This window comes from Schistocerca cancellata, chromosome 2, assembly GCF_023864275.1.
Source record: "Schistocerca cancellata isolate TAMUIC-IGC-003103 chromosome 2, iqSchCanc2.1, whole genome shotgun sequence".
NCBI classification, from domain to species: domain Eukaryota; kingdom Metazoa; phylum Arthropoda; class Insecta; order Orthoptera; family Acrididae; genus Schistocerca; species Schistocerca cancellata.
In genome coordinates this window covers 328,724,112-328,741,563 of record NC_064627.1, presented here as the reverse complement: position 1 = coordinate 328,741,563, position 17,452 = coordinate 328,724,112, and the positions used below count along the sequence as shown (strand labels likewise).

At 42.8% G+C, this 17,452-nt stretch overlaps 1 protein-coding gene across 1 annotated transcript in view; it reads left to right on the top strand.

Annotated features, from left to right (window-relative positions):
* LOC126161705 (glutathione S-transferase 1-1-like) overlaps positions 1-15,663 on the top strand; it is a 67,621-nt gene extending 51,958 nt beyond the window's left edge. Inside the window, exons 2-6 of the mRNA XM_049917730.1 lie at positions 1,276-1,428; positions 1,837-1,895; positions 2,887-3,025; positions 13,377-13,538; positions 15,442-15,663. Of these exons, the coding sequence (XP_049773687.1) occupies positions 1,285-1,428; positions 1,837-1,895; positions 2,887-3,025; positions 13,377-13,538; positions 15,442-15,606 (669 nt within the window). The 5' untranslated portion in view covers positions 1,276-1,284 and the 3' untranslated portion in view covers positions 15,607-15,663. The remainder of the gene's footprint in view (positions 1-1,275; positions 1,429-1,836; positions 1,896-2,886; positions 3,026-13,376; positions 13,539-15,441) is intronic.
* The last annotated feature ends 1,789 nt before the right edge of the window (positions 15,664-17,452 follow it).

Sequence of the window (17,452 nt, the reverse complement as noted above, 5' to 3'; positions counted from 1 at the left end):
AAGTCCGTTGGCTGGATGAGGGTGACTTGTTAAGCCTAAAGTCGTCGGCCGCCATTGATGGTGATTTTCACTCAAAATTTAAGCCGTGACGAATTGATTACTAACCAAAGACGATACTCCTAGACTTCGTGTGCATCTGTGGATAACAACATTCCTTAAATAGATGGCCCGCACCTATCCGTGACCTGAAACCAACGGAGATAAAATAACAGCTCAATCCACAGACATTCTTACGCCTCATTGCAAGTGTCTCCAACGGAGTCCAAGAGGCAATGTTGTATGGCGATGAGTGAACGGAGGTGATGGAACCCAGTGCGGACACACAGTTTACTCCTCAGGAAAAGCACCAAGGTCTCCATCCTACAGATGGACCACTATCAGAAGCGTCACATGCCTTCACTTTATGAGACACTGCGGAGAGGCTTATAATTTAATCCAGGACACTGGCAATCAGCTACATTACACAATCATCTCTCCTACCGCTGCCGGCGAAATACGTGCAGTGAAACTTTCATTCCTCGCAACAATTCTAACGGGGTTATATCCGAGTCTACCCATTGCACAAGCGGGCTTTCCTCGAAATTGGATACGGAGATAGGTTGTATTTGGCTAATCTGGTCGTAATGGACTAATGAGCAGCTTAATGAACAGCTTAACGAGCAGCGCGCAAGTTTCCGAAGACTGGTGGGTCATCCACGTGATGAAATGCTCGTGTCGGTTTGGCTGACGTGGTTGTGTCGCAGCCAAGAACAGTGTTTACGTCATTACACTTCTTCCTAGATATATGTTGGTTCGCTATATCACGCTTCAGGGGGCACTATATAAATAGTAAGGCAAAGTAAATTTGTACGGAATGATTGACTGGGAGGCCCTCGAGAAGAATGTTCAATCGTCTATTTGCAAGCACTTTCAACTGGACACCAGTTCGTGACTCGTGAGTGCTTAAGTTACCGGGGAAAGGAGAACCCACTGTTTAACACGGAATCCGAAACACGTTTCATTCTTGGCTTCAGTGAGAGACGGATGCTAGCGTAAAGGCAGACCGAAAATATCTGTTTTTCTACAGGTATTCGATCCCGCGACCACTCGGTTTTCGGTCACGCTTGGTATCACTAGACGACCAGGCCGGATATGCAAACAACTGCAGTACAATTACATACAAACCATCACAGTAATTTCTGTTCTCCCTTGAAACTAAACATAATAAATGCAAAACGTGAAATGAGTGATGGCTCCTCTTAAAAGGTCTCCCTAAGTATCTGTTATATTTTGCAGAAGACAACAATGGCACCACTGATCTTGTACAACCACGATGCCAGCCCTCCGTGCTGCCTTGTACGCATCGTCGCTGATGAGATTGGAGTAGACCTCGAGAAAGTTCTTGTGGTCGATATCGAAAAGGAAATGGGCACTCCAGAGAGGCTGCAGGTATGTTAACTACAGACCGCTATCACTTCATATTAATGTCCCTGAAAGCCCCAAAAATAATAAGCAATCAGTATAAAACTATGTTTACGTAAAATATATAGTCTTATTATTGAACATTACCACAAAAAAACGAGAGGACTTTGTAATACAACATAATTTTTTTCACTACTGATACGCTTAAATTTAAAAATGTGTAAAATTCACATAAATTCTTAATAACTTATAGCTTTATTGTGTTACAGGACAGTCATGCAGAAAACTAAATACGTTAATTATAGCTTATAATGTTATTGCAGTTGCGGATACAGTCAAATTTCGATATAATGAGACCTTGGTTTCACTGATTTCCGGAAATTCTAAAGATGCACGATTCTCAGTATTTCACTAACGAACCATATTCTGTTGCAGATAAATCCACAGCGAACGATTCCGGCACTTGTCGACAATGGTTTGAATATTGCAGAAAGGTTGGTATGAGTGGACAAGTACGACAAGAGCGAATAACTGAGACATGTTAGAGCTGAATGAAACTTGGAGATAAGTTGAAACTATGTTCCAGACAGGGATTCGAACAAGACGCACTCGATTCAAACTGTTAATTTGCTCCAGTTCTACTCCAAACCTTTGAAATTTCCCGAACAACATAAAATTTTAGATTTTGCAAACTCACCAAATCATATCTTCAGCAATAGAGCAATTTTGTTATTAATTAAAATACATCCTATATAGTGCATATCCTGTTCACTGTGATGAAGAATAAAGTCCAGTAGTTCATACTTCCCTCTGAGAAAAAAACCAAGAGGGAGAAAAATAAATAGGTACTTTGTCTCAGCTTCGTAGGCTCTTAGTCAACCTGATTTTCCCACAGAATAATGACGAAGTACTAACTTATAACTAACTTCTGCAACAGATCCAGAAATATGAAACTGATCTAAACGTTTCTAGCTGTTAATGTCTTTTAAATATATAACGAGAACATTTATCATACTGCTATTAAATATGTTTGATTTGCAGATTATAATCGGAGCATTGTGACTTAATTTTCTTTGCAAACTGTTCGTTAGGGATTGTATAAACAAATGCCAGGTCAAAGCATTTTCTCGTCGCCTGTAATGTCTACCTCTAGCAATTTGGGATTAATTATCAATATTTCATCCTTTCATTTTTATCGTGTGCCATGTTTTACGGGTCGATAGAATCTTTTTGATAATTACTGACGGTACAATAATCTGTTCACTATTTGTACAGTTCCAAATGCAAATGAGTTGTTTGCAAAGTAGTTGGAGTTGTGATGTTTCGTAGCTTGGCCTGCAAAATACACATATTCAGTAGCTGCATAGTGACACTTTTTCTCTTATTGCATCGGTATCAGGCGCAGCTAATTCCGTTTAAAAGTCGGAAGAATATTGTTTATAATGAACTTTTCTTCAGTGAAATTTATTCTTATTTCTTTTTCAGCCGAGCGATTGTAACATACCTTGTATCAAAATATGCAAAGGACGATTCTCTGTATCCAAAAGATCTAGAGAAACGTGTCCTCGTAGACCAGAGGCTGTATTTTGATCAAGATTTCTACAATGCAGTTATGAAAGTTATTGTAAGTATGGCATTCTACATTATTTATGAGCCTCAGAATTACAAAAGTAGCTGACATCAGGGTATCGATATATTCGTGTAAAAGTAGATGTACATAATAAAATTTTGGAGTGCTCATGAGCCTGCAGAATACGTGAAAATATTTGCTGAATTTTATTTTGTAGTTTTTCTGAGTTCTCGACCCAAAGTGTGAAAGGATGTTTCAATATCGTCTTCTCATCGTCTATCAATAACTCAGAAATTTTTCACGAAGCAGCTATGGTAGTATAACAGCTTGCCATTAATAACCAGATAGATTCTAATTAGAAATAGAGCGATACGTCAATCAGCGTCAAAGTAAACATTAAAAGAGAGGAGACTGTGGCTGAAACGGGAGGTTGGATTCCCTCAGATTCAGCTGTTCAGTCTGATAAATATGAGATACTATATTGAACAGTGAATTACTTTGAACTACATTGAAAACGGGAGGGTAGTACAGATTTCTACCCTCCGCCCGGAAAGCACTAACTCTGGAACGGAGGTAACTTCGATGCACTCAGCAGGTGATTACTGGAAAATATTAGCTTAGGCTTGGATGTAAACGTGAGGAAAATGGCGACAGTCGAATAATGGAATAAATAACGTGAATTACTAACACTGTGACTACGACCAGAAAACGAAGTTGACAAAAGACAGTACAACATTAGATCGAGAATATTTTTCATTTGTTTGTTTATTATAATCCATGCTCACAGATTTACTTGTAAGTTATATAAAGCATCAACTCACTTTTTAGAATGATCAGCTAATTTGGCTCTATTTCCATTTAGTCCTTCAGTTTGGAACGGAACAACTTCATACTCAACGTGGTAAGACTAAGTCTACAAACCGAATGCTGCAGCACAGCTTAACGTAATGGATGAGACTGATGTCCTTATGCGCTTCAAGTGCAAACTACCACAAGCATCGCTCGACAATGACCATAGAAATATCAAGCGTATGAGCAGCTGTTCGACCACTGTAGCCCATTCAACTCCCTACGCATATTCATTGTGCTACCTGGACTGCTGGTAAGCACCTCGAAACTCACGAATAATTCCTTCTTCAGATTTCATGCATTGTTTCAGAGACACCCTCTGCGTTGATCAGTGGTCCTTGTCCGGCTGGTTTTGGTTTAGCTGTGAATGTCTCTTCGTGCCTCCACTCACAGTCCTAGCACAACAGTCGTGCGTATCTGGAAAGGTTGAAATGTCCCAGATGGATTTGCTACTCAGGTGACATCCAATGATTGGTCCATATTCGAAATGACTGAGCTCTTCTGGATATCCCATTCTGCAGTGACAGCTGAAAATATTCCCCGCCTCTTTTTACATGGGCAGGACATCTAGTGATCAGTTACCCTGCCTGGATATTTTACATGAGTTTAGGTATTGTAAACGTATCGGGTTTGCCATGTCACCTCTGGTTTAACCATGTCGCGGTATCGCACCAGAGTGTAGCATGTGGGGCAGCAGCAGTAGAGTGCTATAGCTGGAGTCACGAACGACGGCGGTCAAATTTAGGCTTGTTCTGCGCATTTATGTCACGCATTCTCTGTGAGCGTTCAGTAGTGTTCTAAGCGCTCTGCTGTGAACATCGCAGACAGTAGCGAATTAGTCAAATTTTATTCCATTTGTTACTAGTTGTCCTGGGTGGTAATTGTGGTGAGCGAAAAATTCTATGTAAGCAAGCGAGAGATGTAATTAGGAAGAGCCGGTCGTTGTGGCGGAGCGGTTCTAGGCGCTTCAGCCCGGAACCGCGCTGCTGCTACCGTCGCAGGTTCGGATCAAATGGTTCAAATGGCTCTGAGCACAATGGGACTTAACTTCTGAAGTTAGAAATACTAGAACTTAGAACTACTTAAACCCAACTATCCTAAGGACCACACACACACATCCATGCCCGAGGCAGGATTCGAACCTGCGACCGTAGCAGTCGCGCGGTGCCAGACTGTGGCGCCTAGAACCGCTCGGGCACTCGTGTCGGCAGGTTCGGATCCTGCCGCGGGCATGGAAGTGTGTGATATCCTTAGGTTAGTTAAAGTACTTCTAAGTCTAGGTAACTGCTGACCTCCGATGTTAAGTCCTATTGTGCTTAGAGCCATTTGAACCCTTTTTAATTAGGAAGATACACGCTTTCCCTAAGCACAAAGCACATCTATGGGCGTGCCATAACTGTGAGCTGGAACCGGCAACACTACAATCGCAAGTTCATGCCTCTACCATACCATTGTTCGTTAGTCGGACTATAATCAGGTAGGCCGCCTCTGTCCGAGAACAGCAAGTGCAGGTACTGTGGGTTCCGTTGTACCAACACCATGGCAAGTGCACAGTCAGGAAAGATCATTCATCTTCACCCTTCTTTATTCTGCATGACTTCCATGTAAGAGGTAGGCGTCCCCTTCCAGGAGGCTGATACGGTCATTGAGGTAGCGGCATAATACCCCCCCCCCCCAAAAAAAAAAAATTCTCCTGCAGTATGCGGCGACGTCTGCGTCTCCAGGGTACGTGGGTGCTGCCGCCGCGAAATATCAGCTGCCAGCGACGCCGACTTTGCTGACACGATGACAGCATAAGACCGGCAGCGTGCAAGCTTGGGATGCGCACAAGCGGGCTACCTGCGCTGGGGGGTGGGGGGGGGGGGGGGGCAGCTCCAGGTGGCTTCATCCAGCGCGGGAAATTTCTCCCGTTATCCAATGAGGCAGCACACAGTGCCGATCAGGAATGAGCGAAATATTCTTTGCCCGCTTTCGGTGCGCCGGTAGGCGACGCATCGTGGTGACAAAAGCGAGGCGCAAACCCTGCAGTCTTTCTCACACGAATTTACGTAAACTAGCCGTCAGAAACAAAAATTCAGGTCACTTTTAGTTTTACACGTCAGCTTCATGGGGAAGTGGCGAAAATTTCGATAATGGTAATACTTAACGCGATATTCGCATCTAAGTACGACGCTGCGCGGAATTCGAAAAAGTTTACAGTGAAAAATATGGGTCGCTATGATTTTGCGTTTCGTGCATATTACACCATGTGGTTCTGCAAATCAGATTTAGCTAAGATATTGAATTTTTCTTTATACTTGAGAGGAGGTCTCTATCAATTTCGGGAAAATGGAATTTATGTAGCACGATTGCTTCCGACCGCACGTGCACGGGACTGAAATATTCATAACATAATTCATATCTCCTAAACTGTTCGAGCTATCGATACGAGATTTCGGCAGGTGATGACATGCAAAGAGCAGTGTTCTCGCGTAACCACAAGCGGCGGAACGAAGACGAAGAACGGAAAACCAGAGAAGGCAGCGAGGAAACGTCAGCCAATAGCCCGCTGACAGGGTCGGACATTAGTGCTCAGATCAGCTCCGTGTACGGATATAAGTGGACGGTTGTAGGAAGGCACTCGCAGAACAAATTGTAGTGATCAGTATCAAGTGCTTACTTGGACTTTGTCTATAGCGACGAACATTACTGTTTGCATGTTACTTGCGACACCGACGTAACTCCAAAGTTAAGTATTGTCAATTACTTTGTAGAAATAAAACTACTAATGTTATTTGCTCGAACTGTTGTATAGCATTCCGAGAACGCTGCATCCCTTATGCACCCTGTAAGTGACGAGTAGTCCAGATCCAACAAGCAGAGTATTTTGCTACATGGACAATATAGGGAACTTACTAATCTACGGCGATATAGCGGAAGCTGTGGTTTGTATTTTATTTTTGCAGTCCAGTACTGTAATTTTCTTAAGAGTCTTAGACAACTACTGAAAAGAGAATTGGCTATTATGAAACTAAACGTGTAATTTCTTATCTTACTTTACAGCAAACCGACACAATGAGGTTTTCCTTAAGTTACCACTATTTCCCTGGTCACCTATTGCTTGTTTAATAACACATTGTCACAGTAGGCACTGCAAAGTACTTTTGTGCAAATTATACCGTATTTTTAACGAAAAAAGAAAAAGTAAACCCGTCAGCATGAGAAATCTAGCCGTTCGTCATGACTGATGATGTTTCTACAAATGAAATGTAGTTAACACAAAGTAAGACAAAAATAAATCATCAATTTTGTAGCAATTTTGGCGGAATCCTGTAACCCATCGTATTTTAATACTGCACGACTGGAATGGAACCTTACAAAAGGATTTTATCCCAATTTTCCATCGGAGGAATATGAAAATAATTCGCAACAAGTAGGATACTATATTTCTGTTCATATCCCAATTCAGAGTGAAGTGGTAAACTTCTCTATCATAATTATATTCTAATGTGTAAAAGATAGATTACATATATTTAAAGATAGGTTATACATATTTATAATCTATTTTCGTATTCGTGAGTAGTACAAACAGTTCATAAAGAATGACTATCACGTTTTTGTAATATTGTTATCCACAGACACACAGAAACCTAATTTGTTATTTCTAAGAGAACAATATTGCATTGTCGATGCAGACTAGAACTGACCCAGTAAAACTCTGTCATAACTCTGAAGCTGTGAACGCACTAACGACTTTTAGAACCTTACTAACTATTTGTTAAAGTCAGTAACACTTATGAACTGAAATATATTCCTAGTAGAAAGAATCACTCCCTCACTATGAACGGGCATAGGAACGGAAACATGGTACACTATTTGCTGTACCTTTTCATATTTCAAATCTAACTGAGGTGAAGAAAGAAAATTCTATAGTAAGTTTCAGTCCCAGACGCTCATTATTAAGGAGACACAACGTTACAGGATTCCCCTGAAATTGTAACAGAATTGGCGATCTATTTTCATCGAGTTGGTAAACTTTTTCAGAAAAAAATTGCCACTAATTACGCTTTTCGGAAAGAGAGAAGGTTAACAAGTCAGGCCAAAATAACTCATGCCTTTTGTTGCAAATTCTGAGTAATCTTATAACCCAGTGTCTTTTATATAAGGAAAAGCGGGTACTGAAACTTAGTAAATAATACCCTTTTTTGCATCTTTAACTTCCAAGAAATAGTAGTTTATTAAATGAGGAACTGAGGACAAATACATTGTTAAGCAGTACATCATCTATATGAAAATAAATGTGTAATTACTTTACTTATGTTTTACAAAAACCTACAGCAAACTTCGATTCACCATTGATGATCCTAGAAAGTTACATTGTTTCGTTACTTTATGAACCGCTCGAAACTACTTATTAAGGCTAAAATAAAGTATAAATCTATCTTTGACAGATTAAAAGATAAACATACTGGAAAAGCTCACCACTTCACTCTGAATCGGGATAGGAACACAAATATAGTACACTAATTTGCTGCGAATCACTTCCATATTTCCCTGACGAAAAATTGGGAGAAAATCGTTTTGTAAGCTTCCATTCCAGCCTTACAGTATTAAAAATATGATGTGTTATAGAATTCTGCCAAAATTGTAACACAATTGGAGTTTCATTTTGGTCTGAATTGTTAACTATTTCGAGTTTGGAGAAATGTCACCAGTAATGAGGAACGGCTACATTTCTCTTATTGACAGATTTAACTTAGCTTTTTTTGTTAAAATACGGTATAAATTGCCCAAATATACATTTCAATACCTACTGCGACAGTATCGTGAAGCAGAGTATCTCATTAAAATGCAATAGGCGACTAGAGTAGTCAACAGCTTATGGAAAACCTCATTGTGACGGTTTGTTGTTAAATAAGATAAGAAATTTCACATTTAGTTTCATATTAGCAAATTCTCTATTCAACAGGTGTCTAAGACTCTTTAGAATTACAGTGTTGGACTGAAGAAATAAAGTAGAAACTACTGCTTCCCCTTTATTGCCGTAGATAAGAAAAAAAAAATGGTTCAAATGGCTCTGAGCACTATGGGACTCAACTGCTGTGGTCATAAGTCCCCTAGAACTTAGAACTACTTAAACCTAACTAACCTAAGGACAGCACACAACACCCAGCCATCACGAGGCAGAGAAAATCCCTGACCCCGCCAGGAATCGAACCCGGGAACCCGGGCGTGGGAACCGAAAACGCTACCGCACGACCACGAGATGCGGGCTAGATAAGAAAGTTTCCTATGTTAATCATATAGAAACGTACTCTCCTCCTTGCATGCTAGAACTTGCCAAAATGTCGTATCGACATCTCTAACATTTTAGGTGATATGAGGTACGCTATGAATATTTAATTCCCGTGCACGTGCAGTCGGAAGTGAACGTGCTGCATAAATTCCATTTTCTCGAGACTGGATTAAGATATAGACGTCTTCTCAGGTCTAAGGAAAAGTTCAATATCATAGCTAAATTTCACTCGCAGCAACAAGTGATGCAATATGCACAAAACGCAAAATCATAACGACTCATATTTTTTATTACAAACTTTTTAGGATTCCGCGCAGTGTCGAACTTAAATGAGTATATGGCGTTTAGTATTGCCATTATTGAAATATGGGACACTTCACCATGGAGCTGACATACACTCCTGGAAATTGAAATAAGAACACCGTGAATTCATTGTCCCAGGAAGGGGAAACTTTATTGACACATTCCTGTTGTCAGATACATCACATGATCACACTGACAGAACCACAGGCACATAGACACAGGCAACAGAGCATGCACAATGTCGGCACTAGTACAGTGTATATCCACCTTTCGCAGCAATGCAGGCTGCTATTCTCCCATGGAGACGATCGTAGAGATGCTGGATGTAGTCCTGTGGAACGACTTGCCATGCCATTTCCACCTGGCGCCTCAGTTGGACCAGCGTTCGTGCTGGACGTGCAGACCGCGTGAGACGACGCTTCATCCAGTCCCAAACATGCTCAATGGGGGACAGATCCGGAGATCTTGCTGGCCAGGGTAGTTGACTTACACCTTCTAGAGCACGTTGGGTGGCACGGGATACATGCGGAAGTGCATTGTCCTGTTGGAACAGCAAGTTCCCTTGCCGGTCTAGGAATGGTAGAACGATGGGTTCGATGACGGTTTGGATGTACCGTGCACTATTCAGTGTCCCCTCGACGATCACCAGTGGTGTACGGCCAGTGTAGGAGATCGCTCCCCACACCATGATGCCGGGTGTTGGACCTGTGTGCCTCGGTCGTATGCAGTCCTGATTGTGGCGCTCACCTGCACGGCGCCAAACACGCATACGACCATCATTGGCACCAAGGCAGAAGCGACTCTCATCGCTGAAGACGACACGTCTCCATTCGTCCCTCCATTCACGCCTGTCGCGACACCACTGGAGGCGGGCTGCACGATGTTGGGGCGTGAGCGGAAGACGGCCTAACGGTGTGCGGGACCGTAGCCCAGCTTCATGGAGACGGTTGCGAATGGTCCTCGCCGATACCCCAGGAGCAACAGTGTCCCTAATTTGCTGGGAAGTGGCGGTGCGGTCCCCTACGGCACTGCGTAGGATCCTACGGTCTTGGCGTGCATCCGTGCGTCGCTGCGGTCCGGTCCCAGGTCGACGGGCACGTGCACGTGCACCTTCCGCCGACCACTGGCGACAACATCGATGTACTGTGGAGACCTCACGCCCCACGTGTTGAGCAATTCGGCGGTACGTCCACCCGGCCTCCCGCATGCCCACTATACGCCCTCGCTCAAAATCCGTCAACTGCACATACGGTTCACGTCCACGCTGTCGCGGCATGCTACCAGTGTTAAAGACTGCGATGGAGCTCCGTATGCCACGGCAAACTGGCTGACACTGACGGCGGCGGTGCACAAATGCTGCGCAGCTAGCGCCATTCGACGGCCAACACCGCGGTTCCTGGTGTGTCCGCTGTGCCGTGCGTGTGATCATTGCTTGTACAGCCCTCTCGCAGTGTCCGGAGCAAGTATGGTGGGTCTGACACACCGGTGTCAATGTGTTCTTTTTTCCATTTCCAGGAGTGTATAAGGCTATAAGTAACCTGAAAAATAATTTTTTTTTGCCGATTACTTTACGTAACATCGAGTGAGAGTGACTACCGAGCCAACGGAACGAACGTAACGTACTACGCGTAATGGCACTGCTGGATCTTGACTAGCAGGATAACCAGTGCAACAGTAGGCGCGTTTAGCTGCGCTGTTTAGCGCGGCGAGTCGGCCCACAGAGTACCGGCTTTCTTTCTGTTCTCACACTTCACGGTGGACTGCAGCCAGCGCCAAACAGTCGTCCAGGCGCGCAGACGCTGTACACCGCACACAGGGCTCTTGGAGAAGGCTGGGATGTCAGACGATGACACCCTGGTAGTGGCTTCCATTCAGCGGCAGCGTCTCGAGACCTACGACAACCGTGCTGCTAGATGACGTTGAAGTTGCGCTCGACCCCACACTGAACGCTCTGCTGGCGTGGATGCTTTCTGGCTGTTAAGGGTCAGTCGGGGTCGGACGTCCAGGATCAAGTGCTGCTTGGCTGAGCTGTGAGAATTCACAGTAGCTATGGCCCGCTAAATTTGAAATGAGCCCGCCTATTGTCACGTAGATGGCTATGGAAGAGCAACGTTGTGCCATGGCATCTGGAAACTCTATGGCCGACTGCTGCATTGCACAATGTACGGCAGCATTATTTTAGCACCCAGTCCCAGATATTAGCAGCGGCTTGCCTGCACGCTGTCCACTTGCTTCCTATGTCTAATATGGCGGTTGATGGCGCACAGTTTCCTCCCTCTATAAGTTTCACGCTACTGCAGAACCTGTGGACTACCGAAAAATGGTACTATAGAGTCTACATGTTTCCCTTGCACCGACGAAGCATCCTTCCCTGCATCAGTTATTACACATTTTTATATTGTCTGTCCTTCTTCCCTACACCCTTCATTAAATGATGTATGTTGACAGGCACACCACACTAAACCTTGTTATAGACCGAGTGGGGTGGGTGGTAGTGAACTGGAAGTTTGGATTGGAGAGGAGGTATCTGGTGATGAGGGACAGAGGAGATGGTTACTGAGGGTGAAATTTTCGTTACCGTGACGTGGTGGTAGTACCTGCTGCTGTACGCTTGAAAACGCTTTAACATCCGTTCTGTACTTATGCGTCCTATTCATGTAGGTTAACTTTCATGCTGGCAATATTTCGGAAGGATTATCGGGTAAATACAGAATAGGATATGTTAAGTCCAAGGCCGTAGTCTTTGATACTGCTGCTGTAATCTGAAGTGTTGGATCCACGGTGTTGTGGTGCACTAATTGGTGCTCGCCATGGTTGTCGGGAATGCAGATTCGCATCATGAAATCGTGTCCTAATCTTGATGAGATACAAGACGTTCTGTCGTCTCTTCAAACGCCGGATTCGGATCTAGAGCCCTCAGTCCTTTGATTGTTCAAAAATGTTCAAATGTGTGTAAAATCTTATGGGACTTATCTTCTAACGTCATCAGTCCCTAAGCTTACACACTACTTAACCTAAATTATCCTAAGGACAAACACACACACACCCATTCCTGAGGGAGGACTCGAACCTCCGCCGGAACCAGCCGCACAGGCCCTTTGATTCAAATATCGTACATATCGAACATCCTGTGCACTGTCCAACGTGGACAGTCTGGGTGGTGCACCTGTCAACTGGAATTGATTCCATGTCCCTATCACATCTGTCTCCAAGCACGCATGCGGCAAAGTCCGTGTTTGACAAACCTTCGCCGCGCAACGTTATGATACAGACCCAATCACTAATCGCGACTGTACTCAGTGGGGTAATAGATGTTCCATCTACTGTTCCGCAGACGTATCTAATGTGAATCAGGTGGTGCGTCACTTTCAACTGAAATACTGCAGTCCGTTCTAGTGTGGCGCTGTACCCTTATTCATTGCTCGTGGTAACTATCTTTACAAACAACAGCAGTAGTGGTTTTCTGGTCGGTACAGGAAAAATTAAATATCAACGCACTTGAACGACATATCGTGATGATGCGACACTTTTATTCATGAGTGTACGGGCAGTAATGAAGAAGATTGCTAATCGACTGTCAAGTAGCGGTGGGAGACTGTATATAAAGAAATGTTAACCGAGCAGCGTCCTCAAAATCGTTTGGTACTTAGCTACCCTGTGAGCGTCAGATATACATGCACAGTGCAGGGGCGTGGCTGCGTGGAGGCACGGCACAGGGACCGTGCTGCACCGCTGCAAAACCGCTGCGTCACCGTTGCTGTAAACCGCGTCAGTGTGCGTATCTCCATTACAAGCCACGTGTCTCAAACTTCAGGTGTGCCGCGGTGGCCGCCGAGAGATTTCTGCCATGTCATTGTGGGAAGTGCTTGCTCATTGTTAAGCAACGGACTTTTGTGTTACTTATTAATTTAATTTTGATACAGGTAAACAGTCTAAGCCACTTCCGTTACTGGACTGTTATTGATCTGTCTTCCACAGGGTCCAACCTTCTCCGCAATACCATTATCCCAGAGTGATGTTGACAAGGTGAACAATGGACTGGAGATACTGAACAGAATGCTTGAGGGAAAGCAATGGCTCGCAGGGGACAACATAACAGTAGCGGATTATGCCACAGTGGTGTCCTTGGCGTCACTTGAGGTAACATTGCCTTACGAAGACTTTCATTACTTCTTTTAAGGTGAGCGTTGTTAGTAGAGAAACTAAATTCTTTGTCGACATCATGGTCTATAGCATGTCGCACACGTTAATGATTTATATTTGAATATCTACACTCTCATAAGTGGACTATGGAGAAAGGAGGAGATTCCGAATCAGTGGAAGTCAGCTACCATTATCCCACTGCATAAGAGACCAATAAAAGGAACTGTAGCAGTTATAGAAGTATTTCTCTTCTCAGTATACCACACAAAGGATTATCATCAATAATTCATGAATAGCTGAAGTCTTTTGCTGAAGATATTGTTGGAGAGTACCATGCAGGGCTTCGGGTAGGAAGGTAAACATCGATCAAATTTTCACCATGTGGTGACAGAGGAGAAGTGCCGTGATTTCAAAGATCGGTTCCTGAAAACATTTGTAGATTTATCGAAGGTGTATGATAGTATACACAGGTTAATTACGTACAACATCCTGAGGAAGCTTGCCATGCCAAGGAATTTAATTAACTTGGTGAAGGTGTGTGCAGCAGAGGCAAGAACCAAGGTGAAATACGAGGGGGAGAGATCCAGGGAACTTGGCATCAGAAAAGAAGTCAGATAATGTGATCCCATTTCACCATTGCTTTTTACTGTAGTTCTGGAGAAAGTAATTCGGGAATTGAACAGAGAAGGTAAAGGAAGATAAGCTGAATGGAAGAATACAGCTCTTGGGATATGCAGATGACAGTGCAGCCATGGCGGAGTCGGAGGAAGAAATGGCAGAAACCTTAGAGAACGTAGAAAAGACTGGTATCAGGATTAATATGGAGAAGACTGAAGTGAAATATGTATCCAGAGAAGCCCATATTAATGTCCCATTACAGGTTAGAATATGGAATACAACAAGAGTGGAAGGTTTGAAATACCTCGCACCTAGTTCATCAGGCATAATAATCTAAAACAATTCATCAATGTATTGCTAATGGGTCTGAAACCTTCTTTCAGTCTTAAGTGGATAATTTCATGAAAACATTTTTCAGTTGAGAGCAAACTTAAAGCCTATAATACGGTGATAGTACCGGTGTTGTTGTATGGCACACGTTAAGCACCACAAAAGAAAAGGGAGGAGAACCTGCTGATCTTTGAACGGAAAATATCTTTGCACCAGTCTGAAGAGAACAGTGTGGAGACGTAAAAAGAAGCAGCAATTGAATGACCTAATGAAACAATCTAAATCGCGCAGAAAATGGAAGTGTGGAAATAAGCCTGGGCAGCACGCACGGCCAGAGGCCAGAAACATGCCGGATTAAAGCTGTGTTTGCGGAAAAACCTGATGAAACTCGTCCTATTGGGAGATGGAGTAAACGATGGGAGGATGAACTGTAGAAGGACCTTCAGCAGTGAGGTATCTTTGAGAACTGGATCCAAAGTGCACAAATTGCTATCTGTCGAGAAACACTGTAAGATCGGCGTATGATATTCAGGGTCCGTGATCACCGATATGTATGTGTGCACTGCAATGTCGACAGGGTGCCATAAATTTTGTCAGTGCTTTGTGTGTGTGTGTGTGTGTTTCTTCCTTTTCACATACCAAGTTTAACAAAAAAGATATTATAGCAATGACTTTTACACTTTTTATACTATATTTTTATAAATTTTCTTTCACAGTTTTCTTCACTCACTTACGAGGTTGCGAAAACAATGGAGTGTTAAAGCAACTCTGTATTCCGTAGGTCAATTTGCTTAGGCAAACAATTTTTCTTCACAAGAAATTACTAACTTTGAATTCTTGATGAATTTATGCCTTAATTCAACGCTATAAGAAACAGACTCTAGAATTTCTTTTATCTATAGAACGCTGGCATAGAAAGTATTAAGAATATCTTTTTCATTTTTCTTTTCAGTTCAATACAAAATGTGGAATAAACCCTGCTAAACATGCAAACATTGCTCAGTGGATTTCTCGGGTTGAAGGCTCAAGTGCCAAAGTTAAAGAGAACATGAAAATATTCCGTGAGGCAATAAAAATGTACATAGAATATCTTAAGAACCAAATGTCGCAAAAATAAAATGAATTTTATGTAAGTCATTGCCTATTAGAGTATGCAATAAAAACGTACAATTCACTACGTGTACATTGAAACTGATAATAAATGTGCCTTTGACTGCCAAAAGTATGTTCAGTTTCTTGTTATTACCTTACCATCGACTTTTGGACTGCCTTTTTCCCTTACTGAGATGTACCTGCTCATACTAATTTCTTAAAAAATTACATTACACCAGTACATACACACTATAACAGCGTTAGTTATTGACTACGCGTTGCATATTCCTTGATGTCTTATGACCATAAGACCATTTAATGTCCTTACGCTAAATTCCAGCTGTACATAAAGTTACAATTGGACATAGTCATAGGAAAATCCAATGGAACTAATGCATGTTAAGTATTGCCAAAAATGTTGGCAACCAATGAACACCTGAGTTCACAAACTTCTACTATGAGTACACGGATGTCACATTTCACAGTCATGGCACATTTTTGGCGCCAAGGACAAAGTCAAAACATTATAACATGGCCACGTGCTGGTTTTTGTTATTTTGGCTCAGAGCATGCGGTACCTATACAAGAGATTTTTTAACCTTCCCAATTGCATATAAATGTCGCGCTATGGTAGAATAAGCACAGTTCATCACAATTGCCAGTTCTTGACTACGGTGACGTGGACCATTGTGGATTAATGCGTGTAAACGATGTTCATCAAACCTAGAAAGTCTTCGACAACATGCAGAGTCACTAATGTCAAATGGATCCTGCTTAAAATCAGAAGCCGGCCGCGATAGCCGAGCGGTTGTAGGCGCTTCAGTCCGGAACCGCGCGACTGCTACGGTCGCAGGTTCGAATCCTGGCTCGGGCATGGTTGTGTGTGATGTAGTTAGGTTTAAGTAGTTCCAAGTTCTAGGGGACTGATGACCTCAGATGTTAAGTCCCATAGTTCTCAGAGCCATCTGAACCATTTTTAAAATCGGAAAACCATTTTCCTGCCGTACTCTATCCAACAGATTTATTCCCAAACACGGCGCAAAAGTTTGTAGCTGCCTCCGCTAATGTCACCCGTCTATTGGACTCAAACAGAAGAGTACGTCGGAAATGTACCGATTTCTCCACTGGCCATTCCATTTTCTAGCGTCCACAATTCCAAATGGCAAAACGACAATAAATAGCAACATTGAAATACAAATAATAAAATGACCGGAATACCAACGTGCAAAACAAACACTGGACGATGTTATACACCAATCTACGAGAATGGTCGTTCATGGTAAGTGCTGTATGCTGACAGTAATGCCACAACGAAATCCTCTGGAGTGTTTCTACTCAATTTGTACACCGACTTGTCACCGCGAGTAAAATGCAATCCACCATTTCACTTCAAAAACGTGACACTTACTAAGGCCATGGGCAGGGGTGGTCATACATCTCGTAAGGCAGTTTCATGTACCTAGAAGAATATGACTCGTGTCATTATGGGATGCAGAATTGATACATGGCACTTCGTAAATAGTATGACAGGCAAACTTGTTGCCTGCAAAGTACCTGAGATCCCAGAGCAATGCATCTAGATAAGAACGTATTTCGACACTGGAAAGAACAGGCATTTGAAGTAAGAATGATTGGAACACCAACCCCGTTTAACTAATATGACACCTTATGACTTTCACTTGTCCCAAAGCGCAAGAAATTTTCTGTTGTTAAAGTTTCGTAACCAAAGAAGCTTTTACGACGTTCATAGGCATTTGGAATTTTATAGAACACCACTTCAGGAAACAAATTTACTCGTCGGAGAACGCTGGATAAAGTACACCGAGTAACAGGCGACTATTTTGAAAAGTGTGCGAATTTTATAGCTGATA